This window comes from Abrus precatorius, unplaced genomic scaffold (genome assembly GCF_003935025.1).
Source record: "Abrus precatorius isolate BTA unplaced genomic scaffold, Abrus_2018 Scaffold7, whole genome shotgun sequence".
NCBI lineage: Eukaryota > Viridiplantae > Streptophyta > Magnoliopsida > Fabales > Fabaceae > Abrus > Abrus precatorius.
This window is the reverse complement of record NW_020874417.1, coordinates 8,365,305-8,380,307: the sequence shown is the minus strand read 5'-3', so window position 1 is coordinate 8,380,307 and position 15,003 is coordinate 8,365,305. Positions and strand designations below refer to the sequence as shown.

General features: G+C 28.5%; 1 protein-coding gene across 1 annotated transcript; it reads right to left on the bottom strand.

Moving 5' to 3' along the window:
• Positions 1 to 12,434: 12,434 nt before the first annotated feature.
• Positions 12,435 to 15,003, bottom strand: LOC113871415 (putative disease resistance protein RGA1). The gene is made up of 2 exons (XM_027508510.1): positions 13,267 to 15,003; positions 12,435 to 13,197 (listed from the first exon to the last, which is right to left on the bottom strand). The coding sequence occupies exons 1-2, from the start codon at positions 14,973 to 14,975 to the stop codon at positions 12,435 to 12,437; spliced, it is 2,472 nt and encodes an 823-aa protein (XP_027364311.1). The 5' UTR covers positions 14,976 to 15,003.

Here is a 15,003-nt window from a genome sequence, read left to right as displayed (position 1 = left end):
TCATCGCAATTTTAACGGACGAGTTGCTTCTTGTCACCCAAAAGATATTTACTAATAATCTTTAATCATTGATTAAGGAGGAAAGAAACATGCATTGGGAAAAACTCATAATTTTATTTTTTTTGGAAAATAATGATGAACTTTCTTTTCTATAAAACTATGTTAAGTATATGAGGCCTTGCTTATCTCGAATAAATATTTTGATAAAAAAACAAAACACACTATAAAATATATTGAGAATGGATTCTTTCTATATAAATTGTGGGCTTTGCACCCTAAATAACACATTGTGTAGACTAATTGCTATTATTTTGCTCATAGTTTAACCCAATAGGAAATTTCCAATGTTTTTATGTACAATTCACCACTGTTTCAAATTAATAAAAGTGTTTAGAAATGATTAAATCAGATTTTGAGGCTACAACTAAAACCAAGTAAAATCCAAATTTTTAATAAAACTAAATATTTAGACTCACTTTATTTTTTAATCCAGATTTTTACTAGATCTCATTTAATAAAACTAGATTTCATTTATTAAAACTGGATAAAACAATAAGTCTCCTCTCTTCAATGTTAAGTTGTGCCACTACCACATAATTGGTTTCGCTTGAGGAACTCTATCCAATTACCAAAGCTCAATTATCACCCCGACGTTAGTCGTTAAATATAAATTTAAATATCACGCTCACGTTAGTAATTAGCCACAAGTTAGAATTGTGTAAACTTGTAAGCGACTGAGTTTCTCAAAGCATTAACAATACATGTTTTTCAAAGCCAAAGTAAGGCTGATCAACGTTCATGATTCAGAACACCACCTCAGATACTTGCTTTGAGAGCCCACAGAAGAAAATTTTTTCATATGGTTGTAGACTAAAAAGATGTAATATGAATCAGACCAAGCTGCATGATCAAATTATGCAAGACAGGTGAATTAAGAACATGAATAGCTAAGTAAATAATATGAATGATAAAAAGTTGAGGTACCTGCAACACACTTGAGGCAGATGTGATAACCTTTTTGTAATCCCTTGTTGCGAATGCACTTGCAATAATTGCCTGATAAGAGTCTCTTTCTATGGTCAATGTTGCTTGAATGTACTAAAAGGAACATACTCTTGAGTAAATAGAATCGTCTCAAGTGAAGATTGATGCATGAATGACAATAGATATCACAAACAAAGCATGAGGATGTATGCTGATGATTCTGAGGCAAATGATACGCTGAAGCACGTAGAAACTCCCTAAATGTAATCACATAGGAAACTGAAAAGGAATGGTGTTGGCATGCAAAGTAACTAATAAGTCTAGAATGTGACTTAGGTCCAATTTGATAAACATTGAAGAAGAAAATCAATATAATAAATAAATAAATAATTTCTCATAAATTAAAAGTAGCTTATATCCCTATGTTTTGGAGAAGTTAAATTATAGAACTTTCTTAAGAAAATAAAAAAGCATAAATTGATTTTCACTTATGGAGAAGAATTTGATTCATTTTACTACTTAATTGGCAACGAATGGTGTTGACATGCTAACTAACTAATAAATCTAGAATATGACTTAGGCCCAATTTGATAACCTAAGTTTTATTTGAAGAAGAAAATCAATATAAAAATAAATAAATTTTCTCATAAGTTAAACGTAGTTTATATCTTTATGTTTTGGAGAAGTTAAATTATAGAACTTGCTAAGAAAATAAAAAAGCATAAATTGTTGATTCACTTTACTATTTAATTGGCAACGAATGATGTGGGCATGTAATGTAACTAATAAATCTGGAAAGTGACTTAGTAGCCCTGCTTAGTTATTCTGCTAGTTACTTCTTCTATAAATGCGTATATTCATTTCCTTGGATGTTCATTTATGGTAAATCTTGAGCATTAGAGGTCATTTGATTTTTAGATTTAGTAAAATATTTGCGCTTAGAAGGTGAGCCTTGGCTTAACAGTAACATTTTTATCCTATTCAAATTTCGGAAAAAGCCTCTCTATTTGCAAAGATTAGGCTATATACATTTACCCACCCCAAACCTAACTAGGTTGGAGGCTGATGTACCAGTTCCTCCATATGTAGCAAAATATTTGTGCCTGAAAACAAATAGCAATTCTTCATCCCAACCATCTAGGTTGCAAAAGTTACGTTTTCATAAAGAATCATTTTCTTTCTTGTCCAGCAACAGCCAATCCATCAGCAAGCAAGAAGTTGCCATCCATATGTGTAAGCATATCTGAAATGCAGCCATTGTTGTTGATCCTTGTCTTGCTGCCAGGGATGCTGACTAGGTAACACAGAGTCAAGCTGTAACTTTAACTAATAACAGAACATGCAACCAAGGGAAGAAAACAAAGTTATAAATTTGTTTTTAAGGACATATCAACATATTTTTTTGTTTGGGAGTTATATTTAGGAGGAAAAGAGAAGGTTCAGTGGGAGTTATATTCAAGAACATATCAACATATTTACGTAAGAGAGATTGATCAAATTCAAGCAGCACTAGCAAAACAAGTTTTTGGAATCTCACAAAACAGTCCTTTCCTCCTGAAATTTATGAAAAATCAAAGGAAACGGTTCAGATTAAGATAAAAAAAGCTCCAAAAAATAAAGATCAAGCATAAAAGACGACATTAATGAATGAGAACTGTCAAATAAGTGTCTGAAATAAGTAGTGAGATTCTAGATCATCAATAACTCAAAAGAAATGCATAAATAACGTCAACAAAAAAATTGTTATAAGATAGACATTTGTTTAGGTAAAAGAACAATTTATTTCATTAAACTCCACGATATATGGACATCAAATGTCCACTAATATAATTTCACAAATAACTAAAATGAAAAACAAAAGAGAAACATGACTTCTCAATTTAAATATCAAGTCTGTGATGATACATAGAGAATAAAAAATGAATACAAAATATAATGAATAGGGTCAAGAAGTTTAAAGTTTGAATTATAACAACAAATAGAATGTACAGATCTAAACCCTAAATCCTAAACAATTATCATCTAATTCATCTCCATTAATTCACTGTGTTGTATTCAGATTTGATTCAAGACGTTTGAATTATAACAACAAATAAAATGTACAAATTGCTAATGCATCCTTTTCGCTTTTAACTTAAAGAATAGAAAAACAACTTTCCGTGTCAACAATTTTTTTTCTCCCTTTCATAGCATCATTGTTGTTGACTGAGAATGTGGGCAATCAAGTCAGGCCATAAATATAAACTCAATGAGTGATAATCCCATAACAAAAATGTCTCTGAGGTACACTTGCTCATTTAATGGAATTTATTAGAAACTAAGTGAGTGAAACTCATTAAATCACAAGTAAGAACCACGTAATTTTTGTAATTTTAATAAAATTTAACTACTAATAAAGCTTGTTTGAAAAGTGTGTTAAAAAGTACGCTTCATGTCCTAATCTTAAAAACATACTTAATTCTTGAAATTACAATCTCTAAGCAATATTTTATTCACAAAGAAGAGATTAAATATTCAACAAATTATATTTAGTCTAATAAACTTTATTAGTTTAAAGTTATAGTTAATTTAAATTAAAAATAATAAAAATATATAAAAATATTTGTTTTCTAATATATAACTATAGATAAATATTCACTAACAAATACAAAACCTTTCCGTATGGTATTCACAACTAAATTTTTGCTTCGCATTTTTAAACTATAACTCATAATGTGATTGTCCTAACCTTTTAAAAGATATATATTACACTGTATAAATTTAAATACTTCATTTGTTATCGATTAATTGAAAATTTACACATATAAATATTAAACCAATCTTAATTCTAATAAATATTATAAACTAATAATTATATGCTAAAATTAGTAGATTAATCCCTTAATTCTTAATTTTGTTTCAATTTAGTCTTTTATTTTTTATTTTCATTTTAGATTTAACTTATAAAAGTATTATTAATCTTTTATTTTTTTTATTAACTGTTAAAAAAATTATTATTAATCTTTTTTTCTCTTGAGAACTCTAGAAAAAGTTAGTATTTTTTGACAAATTTTTTGTCTAACTTATTTTATTTTTTTTCTCTTTTGTCTTCTTCCTTTTCTTACTATCTACCCCTCTATGACCTATTTTCCCATCCCTTGACTTGTTAATTTGAAGATTACAAAAGACAGACCTTTGTTTTGGAAATATTAAAGGATATCAAACATTCACTTAGGTATCTTAGTTTTGACCTTTAACTACCCTTTTTTATTTGTGTGGCATTTGAAATCAACTTTAAACTCAAAATGATGTATGGATTATATGATTTCAAAGACCTGTAGATCCTCTAAGCTATAAACCTTTAAATTCATTTCTTGCATTTCCTTGCAAATTTACCATCAATTTTCTTGTTGAAACAAAAATATAGGTGTGACATTTAAAATGTTGAGTTAGAGCTTGTTTGTTTTCTTTTTTTAAATAGATTTTTTAGTTTTTAAAATTAAAAAATAGAAAAACTTGTTTGTTAATATAAGTTTTAAAAATTATTTTTGAAAATTAATTTTTATTTTCAGTTTTTAAAACTGAAAAACAGAATTGTTATTTAGGTGTTTTTGTTTTTATTTTTCTGTTTTTTTTCTAAAACTAACAAAAGTCTAACAAAAAACAGTTTTAAAAACTAAATTATCAAACAAAATTTATTTTATTTTATTTTTCTAAAAAAAGTTTTATAAAATTATTTTAAAATATAATTTTTAAAAATTAAAAATCAAAACTAAATCAAACAAACCCTTAGTATTTTTATTTTATTTTTTTGTCATTAAAGTTTTTTACAGGAATATAACTTGATAGTACCCAAATTTTGTCCTAAATTTGAGATTTTAGCAGTGCTTTGTCATCTTCTATATCAAAACGGGCAGAGGGAGAGAAATTGTTTGTGAAGGTATAAATAAAGGGTAAAAGGGGAAAACAAAAGAGACAATAAAAAAATTTGTCAACATATATATACTGTGTTTTCACAAAAATTCATAAGGAAGAACAATATTATTATAATATTTTAACAGAATTAACATTTTTTAATAAAAAATGATTTATTTAAAACACTTTTATAAATTAAGAGAGAGAAAAAGTTAGAAGATCAAAGAAAAATAAAACTAAGAATTAAAGAATCAATCTATTAATTTTATTTTTTAAATTTATTTATATTAAGTAATGAATAATTCAAATTATGATGTATATAAAACATATTGATACAATAATATTACAACCATACCTCAGAATAGGAATCTCTATTTGTTCTGACAATTAATCTGTTCACAAAAATATTTATCACCCATGTTGTGAACCTTCCTAAAAAACCTATCACATGACATGAGTCATAAAATCTACGTTTGGCACCGTCAATATCAATGACTTTTGCAATCACAAAACAAAGATGCCTGGTAACCATTATTTTCCAAAACAATAAGATTAATTTGTGATATAATATTATAACATTTATGTATTATTAGATAAAATAAATATCATCGGCACCAATAAAACCCTCAGCAACCTATATTAAAATAGATCAAACAATGAAAAAAAATTGAAGAAAAGAGCAAAAAGAATATGTAGAATCAATTTGAAAGAAGCATAAGCAAAAGAAGCACAGTCACATTAATCTAAACACACATATGTCTAATGCAACACTTTCTGCTAAGGGCGTGCTCACTAGAAAATAGGGTGTGCTCAATTGAGCAAAGCCAATGCTCGGTTTTTGCATTGATAAAAGAAATTTTAGAGGGCATTTTTTGTCTACCTGATTTTGGGATTTTAAATTTACGATCTTTCTCTTTCTCTCTTCCTCCTCTATACACAAACTCTATACTTCTATCCTAAAACTCTTTCACTATTTAAATCCATATCATCTCTTTTTTTCATTTCAATCATTGTCTCTATAGGATATTTAAGAAGTGACATTAGGATTTTTTTTATTTTTTTGCATAATTTAAAATTATGAATGTTTTATGTTTAGTTTCTTATGCTTTTATTAATATGATTATGTAATTAAACACTAACTGTCATGAAATTAAGGTGAATTTTTGTGATGTAACACCTTTTTAAATGCTAATTTATATTGTTGACTTTGTTTGTTAATTAAAATTGCTTCTTTTTGTTGTTAATATTTCTGAATTGATCAGTCAAAAGTTAATCTTAATTAATTAATTAATAAGAAATCATACCATTAATGAATTATTAGAACTATATATGTAATTTGAGTTTAGAGTTATAAAGATCAATCTATCACCTAATTAACTTCCAATCAATCACTTGAGTTTAATAAATCTAGTGGTTCTTAATGCTCTTATCTATTTATAGTTGTTTAAGATTGACATTATTCAATGATCATTGATTAGATGATTAGTAATTATTATAACACAACTAAATAAGATTAAATTGGAAAACATAGGTAATTTTAAGAAGAATTTGAAGTCTCGTGCTTTCATCCATATTAAATCAACTTAATGATTTCTCCATCTTCTATTTTCTTTAAGTTTTCTATTTATTTTAATTTTATTATTTTTATTTTCAAAGTTTTCAATTTTTGAATTCACTAAACATTCAAGAAATAATAGTAGTAAATATTTGCAAATATAATCTCTATAAAAGTGATACTAAATGAGTTTAAAATACTTTTATTATAATTGACGAGTGCATTTATTGTTAGTTAAAAAAATTTCTAGAGTTCTAAAACTCACAACAAGTAACCTTCCACGTTTAAATCACTCTTATTACTAAAACTCTCAACAAGTAACCTTCCAAGTTTGAATCATCCTTTTCCTTATCTTCTAGTCAATCCTTATTAGAATTAAGAAAAACAAAAATATAAAAAGAAAAATGAGATTTCAACAAAATTTTGAGTACAACACATTGATGGATAGGAGACGTACGTACCTTACCACAGAATGAGATGATTACTATTAAGTCAGCAGAAAACAAATAAGAGAAGAAAATGAGATGATTACAAAATTTTGAAGGAGAACAGCACAGTGATTTAGAGGAAACAAACTCACCTTCGTATAGTTCAAATGAAATGGATATATGAAGGAGGAAAAGAACCTTTATATGCCAAAATTTTTGAGAAATGGAAAATATACAGGACAGAATTTTTTAGCCTTTTTAGTTTCTCATTTCTCATAATAATCACTTTAATTAGTCATATTACTGAGAATTGGTTTTGTTAGATTTTCTTTTTTAAAAGTATCATACTATTTCCATAACGCGTGCTTAGCATCTTCGTTCATTGAAAAAATAAAAATATTATTCCGAAAATATTATATGCCACTTTATTATTTTAAATTTAAATAAGTAATACAAAATAAATATTACTTCCTTCTTTAATTGGTTCTTCAAATTCTCTATCACCTATTCACATTTTTTATTTTTTTTCAGATGCATGCCTACTGAAAACTCGGACATTAGGTGGAAACTAGTTACCAAACTAAAAAGCAACGTTTCTAATATTAATAAGAACTGATTCGCTCAGAATATATTTTCCTTCGATTCATAAAGGCATGCAGGGAAATTGATACTGGAAAAAACTGCAAATCTACAAAATAAATAGGTAGCTTGCCAGTGCAATATAAACAAAGACAACGCATAAGAAACTAATGATAAACTAAATTAAATAAAAATAATTTGAAAGTATGAAAAGAAATGTAATTTAAAATCATGAGAAAAGTAAGAGAAGAAATGTGAGAGTAATGAAGAAGAAAGAAAATAAGATCATGATGGTGATAGAGAAGTGTTCAGATATACAAAACATTCACTATCTACAACACCAATTGTATCATATTTTCACTATGAATCATAATTTTTTAATAAAACATTGAAATTATTACTATAAATGGAAAGTACAAAAGAAGAGTTGCATGAAGAGGTCAAAAAAATTTTAATAATATTTTTTGATAACTGACACTAAACATGTTAACATGAATCTAAATATTTTTGTGTAAACATTTAAAATTCTTTACTTTTACCAATATTTAGTACTAGCCATGGATACTTCAATCAATATTTGGGTACAAAGATTTAACTAGTAAAAGAGATCATCCTCCCTTGAGATTCGCTCCTGCGTTTTCATGGTCCTGCATTCGCCGATGCTCGCCTTCACAATCCCTCCCCTCCTCGATCCTCAAACTCACCCAATTCATACCCTCTCAGAATCGTTACCACACTTGAGGAGATGATGAAGAAGGAACGCGATGGTTCAATTCGTGTTGGGTCGGTTCAGAATGGAAGAGGGGGAAACCTTCATATATCGACATAGTGCCCATGTTCCACATCTACGGTCTGGTGGCTGCTATAGTGGGGCTCCGCTGAGCAAGGAGGTGATAGAGGGGTTGGTGGAGAAATACCCAAAAGTTGCCATCCTTCAGGTTTATGGATAATCTCTGCTTTCCATGTGTTTGTCGACCAATACCATGACGACCATTAATTCCTAGGTCTCACTACAGCTAAAAACAAACTTATTTTAAGTTAAGTTGTTTATTCTAAAACTTTATTCAATAATTAATAAAAAATATAATCAAAGACGTATTATTAATTTATATATATTAATAAAGAAAAATGTATAAATTATTTTTAAAAAATATTAAATAAAAATTGTAAAATATAATAAAATCTTTTTATTTTTAATTAATTATATATATCTTTATAAACTTATTTAAATCAATGATATATTATATGTTTTTTATATGTTGTTGATTATTAAATAAAATTATCAAGTAAAAAACTTCATTTAAATAATTAAAATATTAGAAAACAAAATGTGAACAATTAAAACTAAAAATCAAAATTGCATATAAATTAAATTATAGTAACTCAAACTACAATTAAACTTTAAATATTTTGAGAAATATTCTCCTCACACCCAACAAAAGGGTTTCATATCCTTTGAAATTTAAGTAGGAATTGCAGCATGCACTTTAAATTTGCTTAAGTAAAAAAATTTGTTTAAGTAAATTTGATAAATAAATAAAAAGTAATTTATGCTCAAATTAAAAAAATTTACTTTAACCAAAATTGTAAAACATTTTAAAATTTTATCTTTTTTCTCTTTAAATTACAGAAAATTTGAAAAACTTTGTGCAAAATCACAAGGTCAACTATTTCTAAGCCAATTTCTCAAAGTCATTATTCTTATAATTCTTATCATCATTCTCAACAATTTAACTTAATTTTAAATAGTTCTACTTTACTAATGCTTAGGACAAATAGCACACTAGATAAATATATTTAAAATATTTGGTGGGATAATATATATATATATATATATATATATATATATAAAGGTATTTGCTAACTAGGTAGTTATTAATAAGAAATAAAAGTTTTTCAAATTTTCTATAATTTAGAAAGGAATAAGATAAAAAATTTCATAATTTGATTTAAACGAAAATTACTTTTCTACAAAAACTAACAAAAAAAATCCAAAAACTAACAAAAGATTTTGAGTGAGGAAGAGAAGAGAGGAATATGGCTCCCTTCACCTCTTTTAGATTGTTCTTTTTCTTTCCACTAAAATATTTTTTAATGATCTTTAATAATCTTTACTTATCATTTCAACGGAATAATATTAGTATTTCTTATTTATTTAGTGAAATATTAATATTTTCTTTTAGGTTTAAATTGGGTTATAAATCTTTCATATAATTATAAATACAATTATTTATTAGCAAGTAAATAAAGGTTATATTCCTATTTACTTAATAAAGTATTAAAGAAACTAATTATCCAATTCAAAAAATTGTGTAAAGTTAAAATAATTTTTATTCTAGTATATATATATATATATATATATATATATATATATAATTATTTGTTTTAATGTGACTGAAATGTTTAATTTAAAAATAAAGTAAATTACATTCTCCACCTTAGAAGATGTATATTACACTCCCTCTCCCTTCTACTTTAAGGCTACATTTGGGAATTGAGTTTAAGGGGAGAATGGAAGGTTTTGAGGATTTTTCTAAACCCTTTAAAACTCTCCTAACACTAGTTTTTTAAGTTTCTCCAATCTAGAGTTTTTTAGAGATTTTCTCTTTCTTACTCTCTCATACTCTTTAATGATTCAGATATTAATTTTTTTTAAAATATTAGTTTTTCAAGTAAATTTTTTTTAAAATTTATAAAAAATAAAAATATTAATTTTTCAAATATTAATTTTTAAAATTAATTTTTGAGAAAAAAAATTTATTTTTTATTTTTATAAAAAAGTATAAATAAAAGATATAAAATATAATGGTATCATTTTTATAATTAAATCATCTATTACCCTCCTCTCTCAATATTAAACATCTAAATAAGGGAAATGTTTAACTTCCTTCTTCCTCTTTTCTCCTTTCATTTTTCTCCCTTCAAACTCTTCTCTTCCCTTCTCCTCTACACTTTCAAACTAAGCCTAAAATTATATAACTCCTCTAAGAAATTAAAATGAATTATAATTAATTTATTTTAAATTTTTGGTTAAAGCATAGTTAAACACTCATTTGACATATTTATTACTAACATATTCTTTATAATATCTGTACACTTTCATTGTTAATATTTCAAAAAATAAACAAATTCAATGTATTTTTTTATGGAATAAGGAGCACTTATCATTATTATAAAAATTTTAAAGGCATATCTTAACGTTGAATACTAAAAACAAAACTAAAATAATTTTTACACCTCGTAGATTGCATGTCAAGTCCCAACTTGAGATCAACACTGCTTTTCATGTGTTTGTCAACGACAGACGAACAATCCCATGACGAGCAGTTCATCTACGCTGTTGCCGCATTTTCATTTTGATACCATGGAATTGCCGAAGGTGTATTTTCTTAAGGAAACTTTCTGAATCAATACCAATCTCATAAATTCCAAGGTCTCATGCATTATTCCGTAATTTGTTATGGTTATATTCTTATTAAATTTACCTATTACGTGGAATGAACAATGAGTTGCATGAGAAATGATGTAAGAATGTTAGTGGTCAATCATCATTCACAATATTTCATTTTCCTCGCTTTCAAAATCAAAGGTTGATCAACATTCATAATTCATGAACACCATCTCAAATCCTTGCTTTGATGCATATAAAAAAATTAATTTTTCCCAACTCAGCACTAAGTAAAGTATGTGAAATCCAAAGCTCCATAGTTGACTTCATCAAAAACAAATACCAGAGCATTGATGGGTTGAGCAGCAACAACATAATAGCTAAGTATTCATCAAATAAAAAAGACAAAAAACATATCAGCTCTACATATTTGTAAAACCAATATATTAATTTATAAGTATATTTTACTTACCATAATGTCAACACTGATGTCATTTATGAAAAACCTAGAAGAAAAGAGAATGAATGATAGAACCAACCCCGAATCTAGCTAAGCTGGATGATCAAATGATTCAAGTCAAGTAAATTAAGACCATGAATAGCTAAATTATAAGTAATTAAACCATGAGATTTTAATAATAGAAAAATTATAGATACAAATTACAGCTATCTTTTAGATTCTTTCCAAATTTAACACTCAAAGGCAAGAGAAAAACTTGTTTCATAAAATTACTCTCCAATAGCATCAAGGAAACCAAATACTTGAGTGATTAGGAAATGTTTATGTATGATATTTCAAGCTACTTAAAAATTCAAAATTCATTTAAATTTCTTGCGAGTATCTGTTTTTGTTTTCCTATTAACTCTTAACAATGTTTCACTCAATAGTTTGTAGAGTTCAAATTAAGAAACAATAATTTTAATATCAATTAAAAATTAATATACAAAAAAGATAAAGCAGAGAAAGTATAAAACAATTTTTCCAAAAATTCATCAAATTACATAAGATTAAAATAAAAGTAGAACAATAAAATAAGATATATCATCAAAATTCATCATCAATAATCCAAAAACAATTTTCAATAATAATAGATGAACAAAGTTCTTCCAAACTTATTTAAAACAAATATTATTATATTGAAATGCAATGCGAGAAAAGCATTTTCTTTAAAGTTGAATAATGTATCAAATTCAAGTTAAATACAATTTTTTTTTATCTATTCTATATGTGTATTCAATGAAAAAAGAAATTGAGACACTAATAAAAATAATTTACTGCAACAAACTTCAAGACGTTATAAAATATTAAAATGTAATATGCTAAGTAAAAGGAAAAAACATATGCTCAGTTGTCAATATTTAAAGATAGTTCTACCATTGAACTCAAAAGAGCAAACAGGTTGAAACAAAAAGCATCAAGAAATCCGTATATAATGCGGGAAAATAACAGCAAAAAGGACAAAGAATAAGAAAATATATAATATTAAATATAAACAATAAAATGACTTCCTCCGAAATGTAAAAAGTAAGTCATCTAAATAAAAGCATTATAAAAATCATTAAGAAAAATTGTACCTTCAAACTTCTGAGTAATGTTATCTGAGAATTACTCTTCCTCTTCTTGTCGACGAAGGATAACTTGCTTGATGTGTGATATTTTGTGCCAGTCCTCTCCGACGTTCGGTTGGCATCTTTCACATAATTCAGGACAATCGTCAATTAATAAATATTCAAGGTTTGTGAGGTGATGCATGTTATCAGGCAGTGATATTAATTTTGGGCAATCTCCAATTGTAAGTGTTTTTACACAAATCAAAGTCGAAAACCACCCAGGAAGTTCCTCAAGATTGACACATTTGACAGTTAGCAAGGATTGCAATGTGTTTGAAGATCCTCGCAACCAGTGAGGCAAAGTGACCAGTTGCGGTAAATCACAAAGAACAAGTAACTTTAATTTCAAACTGGGAATATTTTCGTCAAGTTCTTTTGACAATTCCAACTTATGACAGCTGAAAATAGCCAAACTCTCCAAGTTTGGAATGGCATGAAATGGCAAAGACTCTAGACTCCCACAAGAATTAATAACAAAAAATTTAAGACGAGGAAGTTGTATCCCTTCAAATAATGACTTCAGGTTGTCGCAAGAATCCAAGGATAAAGTTTCTAAAGAAGTCCATTTTGCAATCTCTGGAAAACTAGATTGCTTAAAGGTTAAATACAACTGGCGAAGGTTGATCAAGTTCTCTATGCCTTTGGGCAATGCTTCTAGGCTTTTGCAATCATCGAGTCGTAAAACTTGCAAATTTTGGAGTTTGCACACTGAATCTGGGAGTCTTGAAAGTTCTGTATTATTTTGAAGAATGAGACATCTTAAATGTTTCAACTTACCAATGGAGCTAGGCAAACTCTTGTAATCAGAATAACTTATTTCCAGAAACCGCAAGTATTTGCACCTCGACAACAATGAATTCAAGGAAGCTTCATTGTTGGCTCCGAGAGGAAAAATAATGGTTCTTAGACCTGTAGGAAAGGAAGCTTGGCCAAACAAATTGTCTTCAGCCATTGACAAATGTTGGGTATTTTCAGATATATTCTGACTGCATGATTTCAAGAGTTGAAACTCATCTTTTGAGACATATAGTGCAAGATCATGCACCAAATCATGTAATCTGAATGAGCAATTACTACCAAAGTCAACAAAATCTTCAACGAAAGACCTCGCGTGCAGCTCATGCAAAATTTGAGTGCTACTGTCTTCCAATGTTTTATTTTGCATTGACGATGGAAGGAAACCAAGTGCCTCCCAAAGCGCAGAAACATTAAAACTACTAACTCTAACATCCTTTTGAAAAAGGGAGAAGCAAGCAAAACATCGTTTTAAATACGAAGGTAATTGATCATAGCTTAATTTGAGAGCCGGCAAAATGTCATCATCATTTTGTGGTAAATTCCAAATCTCGCTGTCTCTAACTAACTTCCACGCTTCTGTATCAACTTTTGAGAACAGTGAACATCCCAGAGTTCTCACTGCCAACGGAAGCCCTCGGCATTTTTTGGCAATTTCTTTTCCAATCAACAACAATTCTGGATACTTTTTCTCTTCTCCTTCTTGAAAAGCCCATTTAATGAACAGAGTCATGGAATCCACTTCAGAAAGACCTTCTAAAGGGTAGGAGTACGAGGGTTTAGTGCCCATCATGGCAGCAATGGAATGGCTACGAGTAGTCACTAGGACTTTACTTCCTTTGGCACCAATTTGTATTAAACCCTTCAACTCAACCCATTTAACACGATCCTCATTCCACACGTCATCCAAGACAAGAAAGAACTTTTTACCATCAAGCATATTTCTCACATGATTTTGTAGCTGCTCCATCTCGAGGTCCTTATAGTTCTGTTGATTCAGGTTTGGAGCAGAGTTGAGGATCTTAATAAGCATTTGTTTGTGTTCAAAATCGTCAGACACGCACACCCACATCTTCAACTCGAAAGACTCATGAATACTGTTATCATTGAAAACTGTCTTTGCAAGCGTGGTCTTTCCCAAGCCACCAATTCCCACAATGGGAATAACAGAGAGACTTCCACCATCATCGTCTTGCAACAAAAGTTCAATGATGTTTTTCTTATCCTGTTCCCTTCCTATCACATCAGAAGCATTTACGTGGGAATGGGTCAACTCCCTCCTATGCACGACCCGCGTATCAACATTATTGGTTTGAAGGCCATAATTGTTTCTATCAGTTGCAATCTTGTTTAATCTCTTATTGATTTCTTTAATCTCATGTGCCATTTTAAGACGATATATGATAGGATTAGAACCTGAGAAGAAACGGCGTACCTTCCTGGACACGCTGCCCTGAGTTTTAACAACATGCTTTCGCAACGCTTCACACTCAAAGTCATCGACGATATCTTCGGCGTTATAGAGCACGTGCTTGATCTGCGTGAGCCATTGACGCAACTGGTTGTTCTGGTGTTGCTTTTGCTCTGCATCTAACAGGACGGCTTTGATGAACGAGATAGTCTGTTTCATCTCTCGTAGATCATCATACACACCCATAGCCAGAGAAGCTTCTTCCATAGCACGGGAAGCAAGCTTCCCTATGAGTGACTCTGCCACGCTGAAGAGGACTGATTCAGCCATGGTTTTGGGGAGAGAACAGAGATCAGAG